Below are 20,130 nucleotides of genomic sequence, written 5' to 3' on the forward strand. Positions count from 1 at the left end.
GGCAAATAGATTCAGTCCTTGAACTATCTACTAAATTGTTTTTATTTAAATTCTATTTAATCAATGTTGTCATGCCACCTTCTCATTTTCTTTCTCTGTTGTTCCTGAGTACTCGATATCCAGGAATATTAAGAAGCCACTCCTGGCCTTCTCTGAGCCATGTCTCTGTTAATATAACCACGGTATAACCCCAGGTAGCAATAAGTGTCTGCAGATTACTAATGTATTGATTATACTGCAGACATTAACATACACACAATTTAATACCTTCTGTGAAGCTCAACACAAACTGGAGGAACAGCACCTCATCTTCCGACTAGGCACTTTACAGCCTTCCGGACTGAATACTGAGTTCAACAGTTTTAGATCGTGAACTCTCTCCTTCATCCCCAGCCCCTTTCTGATTCCCCCACCTTTTTTTTCCAATAATTTATATAGATTTTTCTTTTCCCATCTATTTCCATTATTTTTAAATGTATTTCCATCCATTGTTTTATCTCTACCTTTTAGCCTATTTCGATTCCTTCACCCCACTAGGGCTATCTGTACCTTGCTTGTCCTGCTTTCTACCCTTAATCAGCACATTCCTTAGATAATATCACCACCTTTAACACCTTTGTCCTTTTGTCTATGACATCTTTTGATTATCTCCACCTATCACAGGCCCTCTATCCAGCACTATCCTCCTACCGCACCAGCCCCCCCGCCCCCCCCGCCCAACCCTGCTTAAACCAGCTTATATTTCACCTCTTTTCTATTTTTACTTAGTTCTGCTGAAGAGTCATGTGGACTCGAAACGTTAACTGTGTTCCTCTCCGCAGATGCTGCCAGACCTGTTGAGTTTTTCTAGGTATTTTTGTTTTTGTTTTAATATCTTCGGTATCATTTTTTCTACTTTCCTCAATCTGGTCCTTACAATTTTTGGGATATTCCTAATTTTACTGCTGTTTATATTTCTCTGTTCTCGGTCTCATTTCTGCTCCTCTGCCTGCTACTAGTTTAAACCTTCTCCAACAGTACTATTTAAGTTGCTCCCACCTCCCAACTGGTCCCAATGCTGCAATAATTCGCAATCACTTCTCCACGCATGCATTCATCTGCACTATCTTCCTGTTCCTTATTCACTAGCACATGGAACTGGCAGTAATCCTGAGACTACCCTTTGGGGCTATGTTTTTAATATTTTTCCTTGCACCTGGAACTCTGTCTGAAGGACTTCAATACTTTTTCTACCTATGTCATTTCATTAGTGCCAACATTGACCACCACTTCTGGCTGTTCCCATTCTCTTCACAGAATAACCTCCACCCCTATCAAATCCTCTGTGACAACTACATTTCTACTCTTTCTTTTTCCCATGTGCAGTCAAATCTTCCAAGGTGCTGGGGGTTTTGATTTTTATTGCATTTCTCCAACGAGTCGGCATCTCCCCAGTAATCAAAACAGGAAATTAGTTATCCAATGCCACTAGTTTTGGAGATTCCTGCATGACCATTCCTCCTACCATGTCTAGTGGTCACCCATTCCCTCACCTCCTGCCTCTCCTGTAGTTGTATGATGCCCACGTCCTGGAACATACATTTGGGGAGACTCTCAAATGCACTGCATTAACTCCAACTGCCCTTCAAGGTCCAGAACCCAGGGCATGAGCAATGGGTAGCATTTTCTGTGTATATGCTTATCAAAGGTGCATGAAGTATCCTGGAGTTCTCACATAGAATAGGATATACACACAATGGGGTCCCTGCTGGGCTGGCATGGTAGTCAATCCACTGACCACTAAATCATTGAGGCCCTGACCACTAAAATACTTGATGTGGTGCTCCAAAAATCTGAGAAACTGACCGCTAAAAAAACTTAGATACTACAATAGTAAAAGAGTTAGGTAAAGACTATGGAAATATCTAGCAATCTAAGAGAAAATAAAGGCTAACATCAAATAAATTTCAACAATGAAAAGAAAACAATTTAAATAAAACTAACAGGCTTGTTGCAGCAAACAGATAGGCTCAGCGATGGTGCTCTCGCCTCTAAGTCAGAAAGATGCAGGGACAAGTCCCACTTGAGACTTGAACACATAATCCAGGCTAATACTCCAGTGTATGTGACTTTTCAAAAGGACAGACAGGAAGGAAAGGCTGGTGGGTAGTGTTGTTAATACAAGGTGGAACAAGTACAATAGCAAGAAATGATCCCAGATTGGAAGATGTAGAATCCACATGGGTGGAGGTAAGAAATAACAAGGGGAAGAAGATACTGGTAGGAATAGTCTACAGGCCCCCTAACAGTAGCCGTAACTGTAGGGCAGAGAATAAATCAGGAGATAATATGGGCATGTAAAAAAGGCAGTACATCAATCACAGTGACTTTAATCTTCATGTAGATTGGAAAAATCAAACTGGCAGAGGTAGCCACGAGCAAGAATTCATAGAGTGTATTCGGGACAGTTTCCTAGAACAATATGTTGTGGATCCAGCCAGGGATCAGGCTATTTTGGATCTGGTAATGTGTAATGAGGCAGGTTTAATAAATGATCTCGGAGTAAAAGATTCCCTAGAAAACAGTGACTATAACATGGTAGAATTTAGCATTCAGTTTGAGAGTAAGAAACTTGGGTCAGAACAACTGTGCTAAACTTAAATAAGGCTAATTATAAAGGAATGAGGGCAGAGTTGGCTGGAGTGGACTGGGAAAGGAGTTTAGCAGAAAAGAAGGTTGATGAATGATGGCAGATGTTTAAGAAAATAGTTCATGACTCACAACAAAGGTATATCCCAGTGAGAAAGAAGGATTCTAGGAAGGGGGTAAACCAACCATGGTTAACCAAGGAAGTTAAGGATAGTATCAAATTGAAAGAAAACATACAATGTGGTAAAGAATAGTGGTAAGCCAGAGGATTGGGAAAGTTTTAAAAAACAACAAAAGATGACCAAAAAGTATTGAGAGAGAAAATAAACTTTGAGAGTAAACTAGCAAGTAATATAAAAACAGACAGTAAGAACTTATTTAAATATATAAAAAGGAAGAGAGAGGCCAAAGTGAACATATGCCCCTTAGAGATTGAGGCTGGGGAAATAATAATGGCGAACCAGTAAATGGCAGAGGAGTTGAATAAATACTTTGTATCAGTCCTCATGGTAGAAGACACTAATAGCATTCCAAAAATACTAAATAATCAAGGAGCAAAAGGTGGGGAGGAAATAAATACAATAACTATCACTAGAGAAAATGTTCTAGGGAAACTAAAGGGGCTAAAGGTCAATAAGTCCCCTGGACCTGATGGGTTGCATCCTAGGATATTGAAAGAAGCAGCTACACATGCACTGGTAGTAATCTTCTAAGAATCCTTAGATTCTGGAAATGTCCCAGAAGATTGGAAAACTGCTAAAGTAACACCCTTATTCAAAAAGGGAGACAAAAAACAGGTAACTATAGGTCAGTTAGCTTAACATCCATCATTGGGAAAATGTTAGACTCTATTATAAAGGATGTAATAGCAGAGCATTTAGAAATGCATAATATAATCAAGCAGAGTCAGAACTTGGCAGGGTAGATGCTGAGAGGTTATTTCCCCTTGTGGGAGAGTCCAGGGCCAGAGGGCACAATGTCAGAGTATAGGGTCACCCTGTTAACACAGAGAAGGAATTTCTTCTCTCAGAGGGTAGTGAATCTGTGGAATTCTTTACTGCAGAGGGTTTCATGAAGAGGAAATCATGCCTGACAAATCTATTGGAATTATTTGAGGAGGTAACAAGCAGGATAGATAAAGGGGACCAGCAGATATAATATATTTGGATTTCCAAAAGGCGTTCCAAAAGGTACCGCACATAGGCTACTTAATAAGATAAGAGCCCATGGTGTTGGGGTAGTATATTAGCATGGATAAAGGATTGGCTAACTAAAAGAAGACAGAGTTGGGATAAGGGGGAGCTTTTTCAGGATGGCAACATGTAACTAGTGGAGTGCCACAGGGATCAGTGCTGGGTCCACAATTATTTACAATACATATTAATGACTTAGATGAGGGAAGTGAATGTACTATTGCAAAGTTTGCGAATGACACAAAAATAGTGGGAAGGCAAGTGGTGAGGATGACAGAGTCTGCAGAGGGATATTGACAGGTTAAGTGAGTGGGCAAAAACTTGGCAGATGAAATATAATGTGGGAAAATGTAAGGTTATGCATTTTGGCAGGTAGAGGAGCTGAATATTATTTACATGGAGAAAGACTGCAGAAGGCTACAGCATGGAGTGATTTGGGAGTCCTCGTGCATGAATCCCAAAAAGCTAACAAGTTCAGCAGGTAATAGGGAAGACAAATGGAATGTTGGCCTTTATTTCAAAGGGAATGGAGTATAAAAATAGGGAGACCTTGCTAAAACTATACAAGGCACTAGTTAGATCACAGCTAGAATACTGTAACAGTTTTGCTCCCCTTATCTAAGGAAAGATATACTGGCACAGGAGGCAGTCCAGAGAAGATTCACTAGGTTGATCCTGGTTATGGAGAGATTTTCTTTTGAGGAGAGGTTGAATAGGTACTCCTACTGTACCTGTACTCATTGGAGTTTAGAAGAATGAGAGGTGACTTTATTGAAACATATAAGATTCTTAGGGGGCTTGACAGGGTAGATGCTGAGAGGTTGTTGCCCCTTGTGGGAGAGTCTAGGATCAGAGGGCATAATCTCAGAGTAAGGGGTCACCCATTTAAGAAAGAGAAAGAATTTCTTCTCTCAGAGGGCAGTGAATCTGTGGAATTCTTTACTGCAGAGGGCTGTAGAGACTGGGTCATTAAATATATTCAAGGCTGAGATTGACTGATTTTTAATCAGTAAGGGAATCAAGGGTTATGGGGAAAAGGTGGGAAAATGGAGTTCAGGATTATCATGATCTCATTGAATGGTGGAGCAGACTAGGTAGGCTGAATGGCCTACTTCTGTTCCTACATCTTATGGCCAATGCTGTGGGAGTTGCTGCACTGTCACTGGTGCCACCTTTCAAACAAAATGTTAAACCAAGCCTTTGTCTACCCTCTCAGGTGGATGTATTAGGTCCCAGGGCACTGTTTTGAAGATGGGGCAGAGAGTGGTGTAGTTCTCACCAGTGTACTGGCAAATGTTTATCCCTCAACAACAACTAAAACAGATAAATCCGGTCACTAGCATATTGCTATTTGTGAGACCTTGCTGTGTGCAAGTTGGCTGCCATGTTTCCAACATTGCAACAGGAACTACATTTCAAAATACTTCATTTGCTGTAAAGTGCTGTGAGATGTTCAGAAGGTCTAAAACCTCTCCAGAGTTGTGGCGGGGGTAACTGGGGCTCCTGTTCATTATTAGCCCAATGACTCTGACAACTACCTCGACTATGGTTCTTCACACTCTGCTTGCTGTAAGGACTCCATTTCATTCTCCTAGTTTCTCTGTCACATCTGTTCTGATCATATGCATTGTTCTATACCAGTGCTTCTGATACGTCTTTTTCCTCAACTTAGGATTTCTCCCTCACCTCCCCACCCCCCTTTACCGTGGATCCTAGGAACCCCAATTATGTCTGTACTATTTCCCACACTTCTGCTCTCACCCCTTCCCCTCCCTCCCAGAACCACAATTAGGTTCCCCTTGTCCTCACTTTCTACCTACCAGCCTCCATATTCAATGGATCATCCTCCGCCACTTCCAGATTGATGCCACCACCAAACACTCTATATCACATGCCTTCCCTTTTGTTTCATTCTCCTCCCCTTTTTCTTGCTTAAAGTGTATTACATTTTAAGCTTTTTCTAGTTCTGCTGAAAGGTCATCGAACCGAAACGCTAACTTTCCTCTCTCCACAGATGCTGCCGGACTTGCTGAGTATTTCCGCATTTCTGGTTTTATTTTCACTTTACGTGGAGCCAGGGTCGGATGGCCTGTCCCTCTGCTGCCCAAAAACAATAACCTGCCGCAGCCTGGCACCGATACTCGCTCCCAGGGCTGCCCTATTCCCCCTCCCACCAGATGTCTCCGGGACCCGGCCACCAGGCCTTAGTCACGGTTCCGGGGTCACCCTCTTACCGGCGGCCTGGACTCGGCTCCGGCTCCAGCTGCCGAAAAGCCGCACGCAGCTCAGCGCCATCACCGCGGCCGAAACACCTCAACGGCCTCGGACAACAAAACACACAGGCCTCCGGGGGAAACAAAAAGCGGAAGGACCCGGCTTATGAGAGGACGGGGGAACAGATAGAGGGACGGACTCGGAGTGTGAGTGGGGAAGGGATAGAGGGACGGACGGGGAATGTGAGGGGGAAAGGGATGGAGGGCCGGACATGAGCAAGGGCTGGGTAAGTGAGGCTGGGCTTCAGGGGACAGAGCATTGGGGTTGGTGTATGGATTCTGTGAATCTGAATGTGTGATGGGTAGTGTTGTATAGAATGCAAGATTTATATGCTCTTTTTGAACATAAATCTCACTTATGTTCATGATATTATGATTCAGTTATCATATGTTGTCATTTTTGGCACACAGCAAGTTTATTTAGCCCATTGAATTCATACTGACTCCCTGTAGAGCAATCCATTCAGTTCCATACCCCTCTCTTATCTCTGTAGTCCTACAAGTTTATTTCCTTCAAATGATCATCCAGTTTCCTTTGAAATCATTGTTTGTTTCTGAATTCAACACCTTTGTGGGCAGAGAGTTCCAGATCATTACCACTTACTAAAAAAAAAGTTCTTCCTCACATTCTCTCTGCATCTTTGGCCCAAAACCTTAAAACTGAGTCCCCTAGCCCTTGTACCATCAGTTAATGGGAATAGTTTTTCCTTCTTTTCCTTAACTGAATCTGTTGTGATCTTGTACATCTCTGCGAGGAGCTTGCTACCAATCGTTTAGAGTGGTAACAACTGCCCATCAAATTGTGTCACGCTTTGAGTCCCAACGTCTTAATGATGAGGTGGAGTGGCAGCAGAGCAGGAGGAAAAAAAGGAAGCAAATCCTTAACTCTGATCCCACTATCTTGTGGAATATCCTGCCCCATGTGCCCAAAGGGCTGTGGGTCAAGAATTGGCCTCTTTGGTCACATGAAGACCCATGGCAAAAACTCACCACCCAGAGCAGGTGTCATCCTCGAATAACAAATCTGCTGACAACACCCTTCCAAATCTCCTTTCAATCTCTGCTCCGAGGGACAAAACCCCAGCTTCTCCAACCTATCCTTGTAACTAAGATCCCCCATCCGTTGAATCATTCTGGTTAATCTCCTTTCCACCCTCTCAAGCACCCTTACATCCTTCCTATAGTGTGGTGACCAGGACTGAATGCAATACTCTGTTTGTAGCCTAACTAAAACTTTATGAAGGTTCAGCATAATGTCCCTGCTTTTTGTACTTGATGCCTCTATTTATGAAGCCCAAGATCCCACATGCTTTGCTAACTACTCCCTCAATATGCCACCTGTCACCTTCAGTGATCAATGCACATCCAGGTCCTTCTGTCCTTGTACAGTCTTTTAAATTGTGCCATTAGGTCCATATTGCCTCTCCCTATCACTTCTGCCAAAATGCTTCACCTCATATGTCTCTGTACTGAATTCCATCTTCCAGTTGTCTGCTCATTCAGCTAGCCTAACTAAGTCCTGAAGTTAGTAGTACCTTTTCTGTTTGGTATATTTGATGTTTGTGAATTTCTTGTGCTGAATCAACCTTTGTTCACCCATCATTTCCCTTGAAACCAAAACGGAAAGAGCTGGAAATGAGGAGCAGGTGAGGCAGCAACAGTGGAAAATCAAGTCAGTCAGTCAGCTGACATTTCGGGCCTGACTGCCATCCTCAGGACTTGGTGTTATAGTGGTACAATAATTAACCTTGCACAATATTTGAACTGGTCTGTTTAAAAATTTGAAAAGGCAAAATTCGAAACCTTTGGGGTTTTCCTTGAACAAATTCTTAGAACCTTAGTCTCTGATGAATTAAATGGGTTACTATTAACCAGAAATTGAACTGGACTTGCCATATAAATACTGTGGCTACAAGAGCAGGTCAGAGGCTGGGAATTCTGTGGAGAGTAACTCACCTTCTGACTCCCCAAAGCCTGTCCACCATCTGCAAGGTACAAGTCAGGAGTGTGATGGAACACTCTCCACTTGCGTGGATGTGCAGCTCCAACAACGCTCAAGACCATTTAGGACAAAGTAGCCCAATTGATCTGCACCCCATTCACTCCCTCAAACATTCACTCCCTCAAACATTCACTCCCTCAAACATTCACTCCCTCAAACATTCACTCCCTCAAACATTCACTCCCTCAAACATTCACTCCCTCAAACATTCACTCCCTCAAACATTCACTCCCTCAAACATTCACTCCCTCAAACATTCATTCACTCCCTCAAACATTCATTCCCTCCACCACTGGTGCACAGTGGTAGCAGTGTTGTTACAATTATCAGGCTTATAAGATTGTTATGTTTTGGGATTTCATCTTTAAGGCAAAAATGAAGGGGGTCATGTGACTTGCCCTGAAGTCTGTCAACAGCAAGCCTGGTTTGATGGTTAGAGGTTAAAGGGGATGCAGATTGTTTTACCGGGAAGAAGGTGCAAGATATTTACACTTGGAGACACTGGCAGCAGCCTCTGTACTAACTTAAGGTTGGCGGGCTGGCTAGGAGCCCCAGTGGGCTCCAGATTATTCATGAAACTTCATCCACTGGTGGGATGAAGTTTCATGTCCATTTTGGAACAAATTATTAAGTTTGTGTTCTTTATTAACATGTTCCCATCTCGTGTGACATTATCACAAGGGGGACATGTTAATAATTTTTTAATGTTTCAATTTTTGAAGTTTTTTCCACTGTCAGTATTCTCCCTGAGACAGGACTTTGCCTCAGGGAGAAGTCCGCTCTTTCGTGCGTGTGCGCGAAAGAGCACACTTTGACAGATGGGAAGTCCCTTCCCAACCACCCCCCCCCAACGCATAGGAAGTGCATAGCGCTTCCCGTCGGGGATGCCGCTGGGTGGGCCTTAATTGTCCCGCCCACTTAAAATGGTGGCGGGCCCTGTTTCAGTGGCAGGGGTCAGCTGGCCGCCCACCGGCAAGCCGGTGGGGCCCGCACACCATCCAAGGGCAAAATTCTGCCCTGAGTCTCCAAAGTCCCAGAAAAGTGTTGAGAATGTTGGGTTGTAAACAGTTGTGCTTTAAGCTGCTCATTTAGTTTCATGATAAAATAGAGTTCGGGTCTAAAAAATAGCAGTTGGCATCTGTAACCTACAAGAGATAATGTACATGCAGCAAACATTTAGTTGGGGTGTCTTCATTTGGTGCACCTTTACTGATGACTGTGAAGACCAATCCATGAGGGGTAGATTTTGCTACAAGCGCCACACATGAAGCTGGCAAGTGATATTGTCAGTTGTTGTTTTCAGCATTGGTGTCTGTTTCCGAGCTGCTTTAGTCAGTGGTTGTTACGGTAGTGCATGCCAGTCCACAGGAGGTGTTGCCATTTCCTTCTTTCTTTCTTTCACCAGCTAGTGACTCCCAGGTGCGATAGTTGATGCTCGGACCTTCATGTCATGCTTGCAAGAGCCCTTGAAGCAGAGCCTTGGGCGTCTGGCCTAAAGGATAGCTAACCAGCTTTTCTATCTGGATACAAGGCCCATGTGATTCACATTGCCATAGTGATGGGCTCTGAGATGGGAAAGGTACAGAGGAAGCTGGGATTACAGGCTTCACTAAAATATCACTGAATATTACAGACTCGTTGGTCTATCAGAGTCTGAAAGAGAGAGAGCAGCAAAAGGCTGAAAGTCCCTTTGGGTCACCATGCTGGAATGCAGGTGGAAGTTGGTGCTCAGACTGAAAAGATCAAATTCATGAGAAGTTAAAACAGGGCTGGAAGATTCGCCATGCTGCACTAGAAGGGGAATCTCCAGTAATGCTCTCACTGTGAAGGACAGTTTTGGGGGTTGGAAGTTACTGGCCTGAGAAAGGAAAAGAACCTAAGTAAACCCTCGAGCTATGAATCATTTTGAACTAGTTTTGGGAGAATTGAATGCCTACTTAAAGGACGTTGTTACGTATACCTGTGAAGTTTATTTTTTTCAGTTGTGCTAAAAATGAATAGCAGGGGCGGGTATTCTGTTCTGTGGTTTATAGTATAAGTCGCCTACAAAAATAGTGTTTAGCCAATAGAACTTTTAGTCTTTTGTTACAGTAAACGTCTTAAATAGTGACACCTTGTGTCAGCTCTTCAGCTATTAATTGGAAGTTTGATTTTTTTTGTTTAAAAGTTATCGGCCTCCACGGGGATTGTGACAGTGCCTATTGTCTACGAAATGCGCTGCAGCAACTTGCTTAGGCTCTTTTGACAGCATTTTCCAAACCTGTGATCTCCACCACCTAAAAGGACAAGGGTAGCCAATGCACGGGAACATCACCAGCTGCAAGTTGCCCTCTGAGCCACACACTATCCGGACTTGGAATTAGATCAACATTCCTTCATTGTCACTGAGTCAAATACCTGAAGCTCCCTCCCTAAGAGCACTGTGGGTGTGCCAACCTCACATGGACTTCAGTGGTTCAAGAGGGTAGCTCAGAAAAACCTTTTCAAGGACAGGGCAGGGATGAGCAATAAATGCTGGCATAGCCAGTGGCCACAGAAATTGACGCCGGAAGACCTGCACCACTTCCAGGCTAGGCCTCATTTATATGGTACCAGGAGAATGCCTTGCTGTAGCTCATCAGTTATGGGAAACCTTCCAGCTCCCACCCTGGGGAGATGCTGGGGATGGTGCCTTGAATGGGTCAACTTGCGGTGCCTTTAAGGGCTACAGGTTAGACTACATAGACTGTGCTGAAATGCCTGAAATACATGCCTGAAAACCTGATTTGTATACTTGAACTGGCTGCCACTGGAAACAGGTGGGCCTTGGGCATCAGTTGAGTGGCCAAGCTGCCTCTTCTCCACCCTATTCTCAACTACTGGCAGCCTAATTTCTTCAGGTTAAAAAATGGGTGGCTGGCAGTTGAACATTTCCTAAAATGTTGGCACATTGCTTGACTGTCATGTTGCCTCTGCTTTGCACAATAGACAAACTGCCTTTCAAAGTGGAAGCATATTGATCGTTTTTTAAAATTCTTTCACGGGAGTGTGTATTCTTGGCTAGGCCAGCATTTTTATTGCTCATCCCTAACTTCCCTTGAGAAGGTGATGGTGAGCTGCTTTCTTGAACTGCTGCACTCCTTGTGGCGTTAGGAAGGGAGTTCCAGGATTTTGACCCACCGACAGCAAAGGAACGGTGATATAGTTCCAAGTATGTGACTTGGAGTGGAACTTGCTGATGGTGGCGTTCCCATGCATATGCTGCCCTTGTCCTTCTAGGTGATAGAGGTGACAGGTTTGGAAGGTGCTGTTGAAGGAGCTTTGGTGAGTTGCTGAAGTGCATCTTGTAGATGGTACACACTGCTGCCACTGTGTGGCGGTGGTGGAGGGAGTGAATGTTGAAGGTGGTGGATGGAGTGCCAATCAAGTGTGTTGCTTTGTCCTGGATATTGTCAAGTTCTTGAGTGTTGTTGGAGCTGCATTCCACCAGGCAAGTGGAGAGTATTCCATCACACTCCTGACTTGTGCCTTGTAGATGGTGGACAGGCTTTGGGGAGTCTCTTTGCAGAATTCCCAGCCCCTGACCTGTTCTTGTAGCCATAGTATATATTTGACTAGTCCAGTTCAGCTTCTGGCCAATGATAACCCCCAGGATGTTGATAGTGGTGGGATTCAGCAAAGGTAATGCCATTGAATGTCAAATAAGATGATTAGGTTCCCTCTCGTTGGAAATTATCATTGTCTCGCACTTGTGTGGTGTGAATGTTACTTGCCACTTATCAGCCCAAGCCTGAATGTGGTCCAGTGGCTCACAGCTTTGATCCTGCAGGCTGCTGCTTCTCTTGGAGGAGCTTTTATTTACTAGAGCAAGCCCCACCACCGTCACTGAGCTAATGACTATGATTAGCTTGTGGACTGCCTTGTTGCATTAATATGTTGCATCTAGTATCACTAATAACTTTGTAAAATGCCCTTGAGATAATGTAAACCTGTAGGCTTAGACTTTTCACTTGCCTACACAATCTCTCATGTTGGGTTAGTTTGCTGAACTCGATTTGGTTTCCTTTCATTCACATTTATCAGCAGTTATTTTATTTTTTAGGGTGATTAGGATTCTATTTTGAGCTATTTCCCCACATCTCTGTCACCTTTTTAGTATATGGATCTGGTGTCATGGTGTCCCCCTCCTTTCACCTTACTCTTGGTGACAGAGTCTTCAGTTGCCTTGGGTCCATCCTCTAGAATTCTCCCACTAAACTGCTTCACCTCCCTCTTCCCTCTCCTCCATTCTCAAAGCCCATATTTTGATCTAGGTTTTGTTCACACCTCTTAATCTCTCCCTCCTTAACATGTCATGACATGATATACGCTTTCCCAGCCTTGTTTTTATTTGTGAAGCATTTTTGGAAGTTTTATTTTTCCATTAAAGGTTCTAATCAAAATCTTTCAGTTCCTTACTTTCCTCCCACAGAATAACTTGAAGCGAAGTCCTCTTTGTAATTTTAAGTGTTGCCATTTTATTTTACTTCTTGTATAGGTACAGCAATGGAGGTCTTTGTGTCTCAAAATTTAGAGCTACTACAAGAAGAAAGAGCAGCTGAAATTGAAGAGACCAGGTATAATTTATCAGCACTACCCTTTCATCTCCTGCTTTTAATATAAGAGTTTCAAACATGTGATATTCAGCCCCAGAGCCCCAATCTATAAATTTAACCAATAATTAAATAATTCATGGCTAGCAGTTTAGTTTTGCCAGTACTTCCCACATAATTGTTCCAGGAACCAAAATCACTGACCCAAGGATTTCTGATTCAAGTCCACTTGCTTTGTTGAATATTCATGACCTTATTATTTGTAGAAGACTTTACATTGATTCTGGCCCCATTAACTATAATTTGCAATAGATTTCTAAATGATAGCAGTGCTTGTGTACATACCTTGATGGATACAATAAATATTGATCTGCCTTTGTAATGGGACTGCTTTCAAACAGCCTACTAGGAGGTTTCTAGTGTTAAATGTTTGTGGAACAGAGGTTATTAGTTCATAAAAGCACAGAGTTATGAACAGTTTGCAGTGTGATCCCCTGGGCTCTACTATTTGATGGACCGCTTTTCATGAAGTGGAAAGGACAATGCAATCTCCAGAAGTCTTAAAATGTATGTACCTATGAAGTTGAAGCTGTTAACAGATAATCCACACAGTGGAGGTAGTGAGTGTTTACACCAGTAAAGAGTGATACATGTTTGTTTGGAAATTCTGCTGAATATTTGTATTGCAACAACGAATTCCAACCTTTAAACAGCTGAGGTCCAGTTTAGAATTGAGATTCTTTTCTACAGCAGAACTGTAGTCTGCCCAAAGTTCTTTAAATTGTTCAGAGGCACGTAACGATATGACTTTAGTTCATCCAAAGTTCTGTTGCCCCTTTCCTAACTTGCCCTAGGTCCCATCCACCCATCATCCTTATGTTTGCTGTTCTGCATTGGCCCCTGCACCAGCACTACATCAATTTTAGAATATTCATCATTGTTTTCAAATCACTTTACATCTTTGCCCCTCCATATTTCTATAACCTTCTCTAGTTTATAACCTTCTGCCACCTCTCTGCTCCTCCAATTCTGGCCTCTTGCACATCCCTGATTTTAATCATTCCACCATAGGCAACTGTGCCATTTGCTGCCTAGGGCTTCAACTCTAAAATTTCCTTCCTAAGCCACATAGGAACTGAAATAGACTGTTTAGGCCCTCAAGCCTGTTCAATGTGATAAGACCTATGATCTAACTCCATATACAAAACCCGAAAGAGTAAGCGTGATTTATTTTGCTTCTATGGTGTTACATCTTAAGAGGTGAATGCATTAATATATTTTAATTTTTAAGCAATAAAGTTAAAGAACACTGTTAAATGCATCAGTAATATAAACCAGGTTCATTTATACTGTAACAAAATAAAAGCAAAAAACTGCGGATGCTGGAAATCCAAAACAAAAACAAAAATACCTGGAAAAACTCAGCAGGTCTGGCAGCATCTGTGGAGAGGAACACAGTTAACCTTTCGAGTCCATATGACTCTTCAACAGAATGTCATTTATACTGAATATGAATTGCTCATTTTGTCCTCATTAGATTCAGTTGTCATATAACTTAATTCATATTGTATACAGGCTTGAGGGGGAATAGAAATGAATAACTGCTTCTGTGCTAATACATATAGACATGCACATTGAGATTGCAGAAGGTCCCTGCATGATTGCACTTAGGTCGATTTAATTTACCAGCAGCAAATTCAGTTCTATATTCTATTTCCATAGAGACATAGGAACAGGAGTAGGCTAATTATCCGTTGAGCCTATTCCACCATTGAAGGAGATTGCAGCTGATCTGTGACTGAAATCCATATAGCTGCCCCTGCCCCATATCCCTTAATACCTTTGGCTAACAGAAGTCTTTTAATCTCAGATCTAAGACAAACAATTGATCTAGCATTAATCTTTGTTTGTAGACGAGTGTTCCGAACTTCTGCCACCTTTTGCATGTAGATGTGTTTTTTAATTTCACTCCTGAAAGGTCTGGCTCTAATTTTTGGAATATGTCTCATGGTTCAAGACTCCCCAACCAGTAGAAATAGTCTCTTTCTATCTACCCTATCTATTCTCTTTAATATCTTGAAAGCTTCAATTATATTAGCCCCTTAATCTTAAATTTCGGGGACTACAATCCTAGTTTGTGTAATCTAGGGTTAGATTTATCCTTTGGCGTCCATATCTCATTTTGATAAACCAATGCTGCACACCCTCCAAGGCCAATATATCCTATGCTGTAGTATCCAGAACTGCTTGCAGTGCTGGAGGCATGGTCTAACCAGGGCTTCATTTAATCTTTTGCTTTAGTAACAAATGCCTGAAAGGGTGGTGGAGGCAGAAACCCTTGTAAATTTAAAAAAGTACTTGGATATCCACTTTTGAAGTGTTTTAATCTACAAGGATACAGACCAAGAGTTGGAAAGTAGGACTAGGCTGGATGGTTACGTGTTTTTGGCACTCACATGATGGGCCGAATGGCCTCCTTCCATGCTGCAAATTTCTATGATTTCTGTTATTATGGTCCTCTAGAGTTCCAGCATTCTATTAGCCTTTTTGATTATTTTCTGTACCAGTTCATGGCATTTTTGATTATCTCCAAATCTCTTTGGATTTCCACTCTTTCTATCTTTTTACCATTTAGCAATACCTTGTGTTCTCTATTTTAGGCTTAAAGTGGAAGCCTTCATGCTTGCCTATATTGAAATCCATTTGCCATAGTTTTGACCATTCACTTAACCTGTCATATCTCTGTAACTTTATGCTTCTATCTACACTGCTTTCAATCCTATCTTTGTCTTATCAGCAAATTTGGATGTGTGACTTTCTATCCCACTACCTAAATTGTTAATGCATAATGATGAACAGTTGAAATCCCAACACAGATTCTTGCGAACACCTTTAGACGCACCTGTCAGTTAGAGCTCCTGCCCATTATCGCTATTCTCTGTTTCATGCCGTTCGGCCAATTTCCTAATCAGATCAATAATTAACCTTTAATTCCATGAGCTTCAACTTTAGCTAGCTAACAGTCTCTTAAAAGGGACCTTATCAAAAACCTACTGGAAATTCATATAAACAACTTCCATAAAAACTCCTCTCTCCACTACTTAAGTCATGTTTTTTAAAAATTCAGTCAGATTCATCAGGTATGATTTACCCTTTACAAATCCATGCTGGCTCTCTGATCAGCTAAAACATTTCAAGGTTTTAAGTCACACTATACTTAATACTCCAGTAATTTCCTGACAACAGATATTAGAATAACTGGTCCATAATCCCCTGTTTTCCTTCTTTCATCTTTCCTAAATAGTGGAGCAGCATGCGCAATTTTCCAATCCGAAGAAGCAATTCCCAAACTGAGAGAACTTTGGAAGATCACAACTATGGCAGCTGCAATATTCTCACCTGTTTCCATTAAAACCTTGAGATGGAAACCTAATCCCTTCTGACCATCCTCTTTTTCCTAATATAATTGTAAAAATACTTCTGTGTTGATTTTGATATCCTTTATAAGTTTCTGTGCTCCTGTGAAGCATTTTGTGTGACGCACTCTGGGACATTTTACTATTTTAAAAGTGCTATACAAATGCAAATTGTTGTTAACTATTTTACAGAGTTATCTTCATATGGTTTTTTTAGGGCCTGGCAGGAAAACATTTCTGTTAAAGAACTCCAGCGGTGTGGTGTCTGTCTGCTGAAGCTTCAGGTGGTGAGCCAGAGAACTGGACTGTATGGACGCTTTCTTGTTAACTTTGAACCTAGAAAGCATGAGGCCAATGCAGCACTACCCAGCAATAACTTCAGCCCTGGTGTGTTTCATTTTTTCTTTAATGCTGTCGCATTCATTGTAATGAAAGTGATAATAATGTAACATACTGCAATAACTGATTTCCAGTGTTATTCATCTCTTCTCACAAGGATTTCAAGATTGCCAGCTTCATGCATACAGATTTTCAAAGTGTTTCTCAGGTTTCACATTTACTAAATAGTTAGGTCTACGACTAGCTTCTTGTTCGTACAGCCACCAGTCTGGTTCCTTTCGAACCAGATTAATTTACAGTTTTTGTAAAAGCTTTTCTGTCTTTTGGTTAAATGAGCTACGGTGTGCACAGGGAATCATGGGTGTTGGCCATGACAAGTTGCCACAGAATTGTATTTTTTTTCCCCTTCCCTTTCCCACAGAGAGATACCAGGCCCCTATTTAGTTTCCCTCCTGTACTGCTGAGATCAGGGTCTCTATAGAATGGAGATTGAAAGTGCATCTCTACACTGCGCCAGACAAGGGATTATAAACTGCAGTTCAAAATCTTGTAAATCAAATGGCCAGGATGTGCCTCCTTTGTAGATCAGACAGTTGTTGAAGTCTGTGGAGTAAATTGAAATTATATAGTTCTTTGTTTGCCATAGCAAATGTTTTAGATTGCACTGGAGCTTCTTTTAGTTACCATAGATCATGGTATGTAAGACAGTGTGGTGTATAAGATGACCCCATTTTTCTGGCCCCAAAAATCATGTTTCAGCGTATACTCGGCATGTAAGTTGAACCCCCTCCGCCCCACTTTCAACCACAACGTGCTACACTCTCATTTGTAGTCAGCCTCAATTTTTCATCCCACTCACCTTATAACTGGACGCAAGGGATTGAGCAGGTGATACTGTGTTGCAACGATGCGTGAGAGTTTAAGAAATGCCCACAGATGAGACCCCATGTGGTGAACGATGAAGAGAATGTGTCTTCTATGACAAAAGAAGTGTGAAGCTGGCTTCAAGCTGAAAAGTCATAGTATTTGCTAACTCATCAAATAACTGTGCTGCAGCGAGGGAATTCCATGTCAGTAAAAATAACTGGTGCCAGAATGGAAGAAGGAATCTACCCTGAAGAAGATGCCCAAGACCAAATGTGCCATGAGAACAGGGACCAGCCATTGGGCTGATCTTGAGAAACATGTATCGGAATGGTCAGTGAAAATCGTCAGGATGGTTTCATCCTGACCAGAATTGCAATGCGTATAGAGACAATTAAGTGGGCCATATCAAATCCAGAGTCCAGCAAAAATTTCAGAACAACAGTCAGTTGGTGTAACTGCTTTATGGAACTAAGATGGCTAATGTTGCGACAGAAGACCAAGATCGTTCAGAGACTATCAACAGACCTCAATACCAAAATTACTAGTTTCTAAAGATTCATAAGACAGCGGCAAAAAGCACAAGTACCCATTAAGTCACATTGGCAACCTGGATGAAATGCCTATGAATTTCAGTATGCCCAGAGACTGAATTGTGGAGTGAAAAGTTCTGGTGAAAATTACAGGACATGAGAAAACGAAATTCACAGTGGTGCTAGCCTACGTAGCTGATAGAGCAAAATTAAAGCCTATGGTAATTTTCAAACATAACCATGATGAAAATCAGATTCCCTGCAGGAATTTTTGTACATTTCCATGACAACACTTTGATGGATGAGGATGGAAAGTCGTGGATCGATAATGTGTGGAATCAGTGTCCAGGTGGCCTACATAAAGAATGCAGCTTACTAATGTGGGACATGTTCAGATCCCATATAACCAATGTGATCAAGAGGCGCCTGCGAAGCAATAACACCCATATTATAGTTATACTGGAGAGTCTAACATCATAGTTCAACCTTTGGATGTGTACCTCAACAAGCTATTCAAGGATCATGTTCATGCCGAATGTATTAGGTGGATGGTTGACGAATGAAAGTGTGCCACTTGATGTTTTGTGTAGTTTTGTCATCGAATCATGAATGCTATTAGTGCACAAACTGTCATTGGATCATTCAAAAAAATGTGAAATATCCAATTCAGTGAATGGAGAGAAAGATGATTTGTTCTGGAGGTTTCATTATGAAACCAAAAGTGCCACATTGGACCCAGAGTGGGATCCTTAAGATGATGCCAAAGCCAAAGTGACTCAGAATGAATTTGATGAAATCTTGTGTCAGATACCAAAGACCATAGAACCATAGAAAAGTTACAGCACAGAAAGAGGCCATTCAGCCCATTGTGTCTGTGCCAGCCAAAAAATAAAAAAACTAGCTGCCCATTTTAATCGCATCTTCCAGCAATGGCCCATAGCCTTGCAGGTTACAGCGCTTTAGGTCCAGATCCAGGTGCCTTTTAAATGAGTTGAATGCCTCTACTACCAAACATTTTTTTTTGCAAAAATATACTTTATTCATAAAATATCTGATAGAACATTACAAAGCATTTCAAAATGACCATCACAAAAAGTGCAATCATATTCAAGTTTTCTACAGGCAGTGAATTCCAAACACCCACCACCCTCTGGATGGAGAAGTTTTTCCTCATGTCCCCTCTAATTCTTCTACCAATCACCTTAAATCTGTGCCCCCTGGTAATTGACCTCTCAGCTAAGGAAACAGTGCATCCCTGTGTGCTCTATCTAGGCCGCGCATAATCTTCTACCCTTCAATCAGGTCATCCCTCATCCCTCCTCCTCAGTTCCAACCCAGCCTTTTCTTTTCTCATAACTGCAATTTTCAAGCTTGGCAACATTCTTGTAAATCTCCTCTGTACTCTCTCCAGAGCAATTATGTCCTTCCTGTAATGTGGTGACCAGAACTGTACACAAAATTGCAGCTGTGGCCTAACCAGCGTTTTATACAGTTACATCATTATATCCCTGCTTTTGTATTTTATACCTCGTCCAATAAAGGAAAGCATTCCATTTGTTTTCTTTACCACCGCATCCACCTGTCCTGCCACCTTTGGGCATCTGTGGACATGCGCACCAAGGTGTCTCACTTCCTTTACCCCTCCCAATATCCTCCCATTTATTGTGTTTTCCTTACCTTTGTTTGCCCTCCCCAAATGCATTACCTCGTATTTCTCTGGATTGAATTCCATCAGCTACTTTTCCGCCCATTCAACCAAACCATTGATATTGTTCTGGAGACAACAGCTATCCTTTCCAATATCAATTACACAGCCAATTTTTGTGCCATCTGCAAATTTTCCAATCATGCCACCCACATTTAAGTCCAAATGATTAATATATATGACAAACAGCACAGGACCCGACACTGAGCCCTATGGAAAGCCACTGGAAACCATTTTCCATTCACAAAAACATCCGTCAACCATTACACTTTGTTTCCTATTGCTGAGCCAATTTTGAATCCAACTTGCCACATTCCCCTATATCCCATGGGCTTTTTATTTTCTGATCAGTCTGCCACGTAGGACCTTGTCAAATGCCTTATTAAAATCCGTGTAGACAACATCCACTGCACTACCCTTATCAATCCACCTTTTACTTCCTCAAAAAAGTTTGATTAAATTAGTAAGACACGGCCTTCTCCTAACAAAAACCATGTTGACAATCCCTGATTATTCCGTTTCTAAGTGACAGTTTATCCTGTCAGAATTGATTCTAATAATTTGCCACAGAAATCAGACTGACCGGCCTATAATTATTTGGCCCAA

General features: G+C 41.9%; 2 protein-coding genes across 4 annotated transcripts in view; one reads left to right on the forward strand and one right to left on the reverse strand.

Annotated features, from left to right (window-relative positions):
• Positions 1–6,190, reverse strand: part of mrpl21 (mitochondrial ribosomal protein L21) — a 34,341-nt gene extending 28,151 nt beyond the window's left edge. For both annotated transcript variants that reach the window (XM_041197177.1, XM_041197176.1), the window contains exon 1: positions 6,056–6,190. In XM_041197177.1, coding sequence (XP_041053111.1) covers positions 6,056–6,116 — 61 coding nt within the window. In that variant the 5' untranslated portion in view covers positions 6,117–6,190. The remainder of the gene's footprint in view (positions 1–6,055) is intronic.
• Positions 6,108–20,130, forward strand: part of ighmbp2 (immunoglobulin mu DNA binding protein 2) — an 87,492-nt gene continuing 73,469 nt past the window's right edge. The window contains exons 1-3 of one of the 2 annotated variants that reach the window (XM_041197175.1): positions 6,108–6,241; positions 12,613–12,691; positions 16,301–16,470. In XM_041197175.1, coding sequence (XP_041053109.1) covers positions 12,621–12,691; positions 16,301–16,470 — 241 coding nt within the window. In that variant the 5' untranslated portion in view covers positions 6,108–6,241; positions 12,613–12,620. Of the gene's footprint in view, positions 6,322–12,612; positions 12,692–16,300; positions 16,471–20,130 lie in introns of both variants that reach the window. The other variant, XM_041197174.1, reaches the window with a different exon arrangement.

Source organism: Carcharodon carcharias, chromosome 10 (assembly GCF_017639515.1).
Source record: "Carcharodon carcharias isolate sCarCar2 chromosome 10, sCarCar2.pri, whole genome shotgun sequence".
Classification (NCBI taxonomy): domain Eukaryota; kingdom Metazoa; phylum Chordata; class Chondrichthyes; order Lamniformes; family Lamnidae; genus Carcharodon; species Carcharodon carcharias.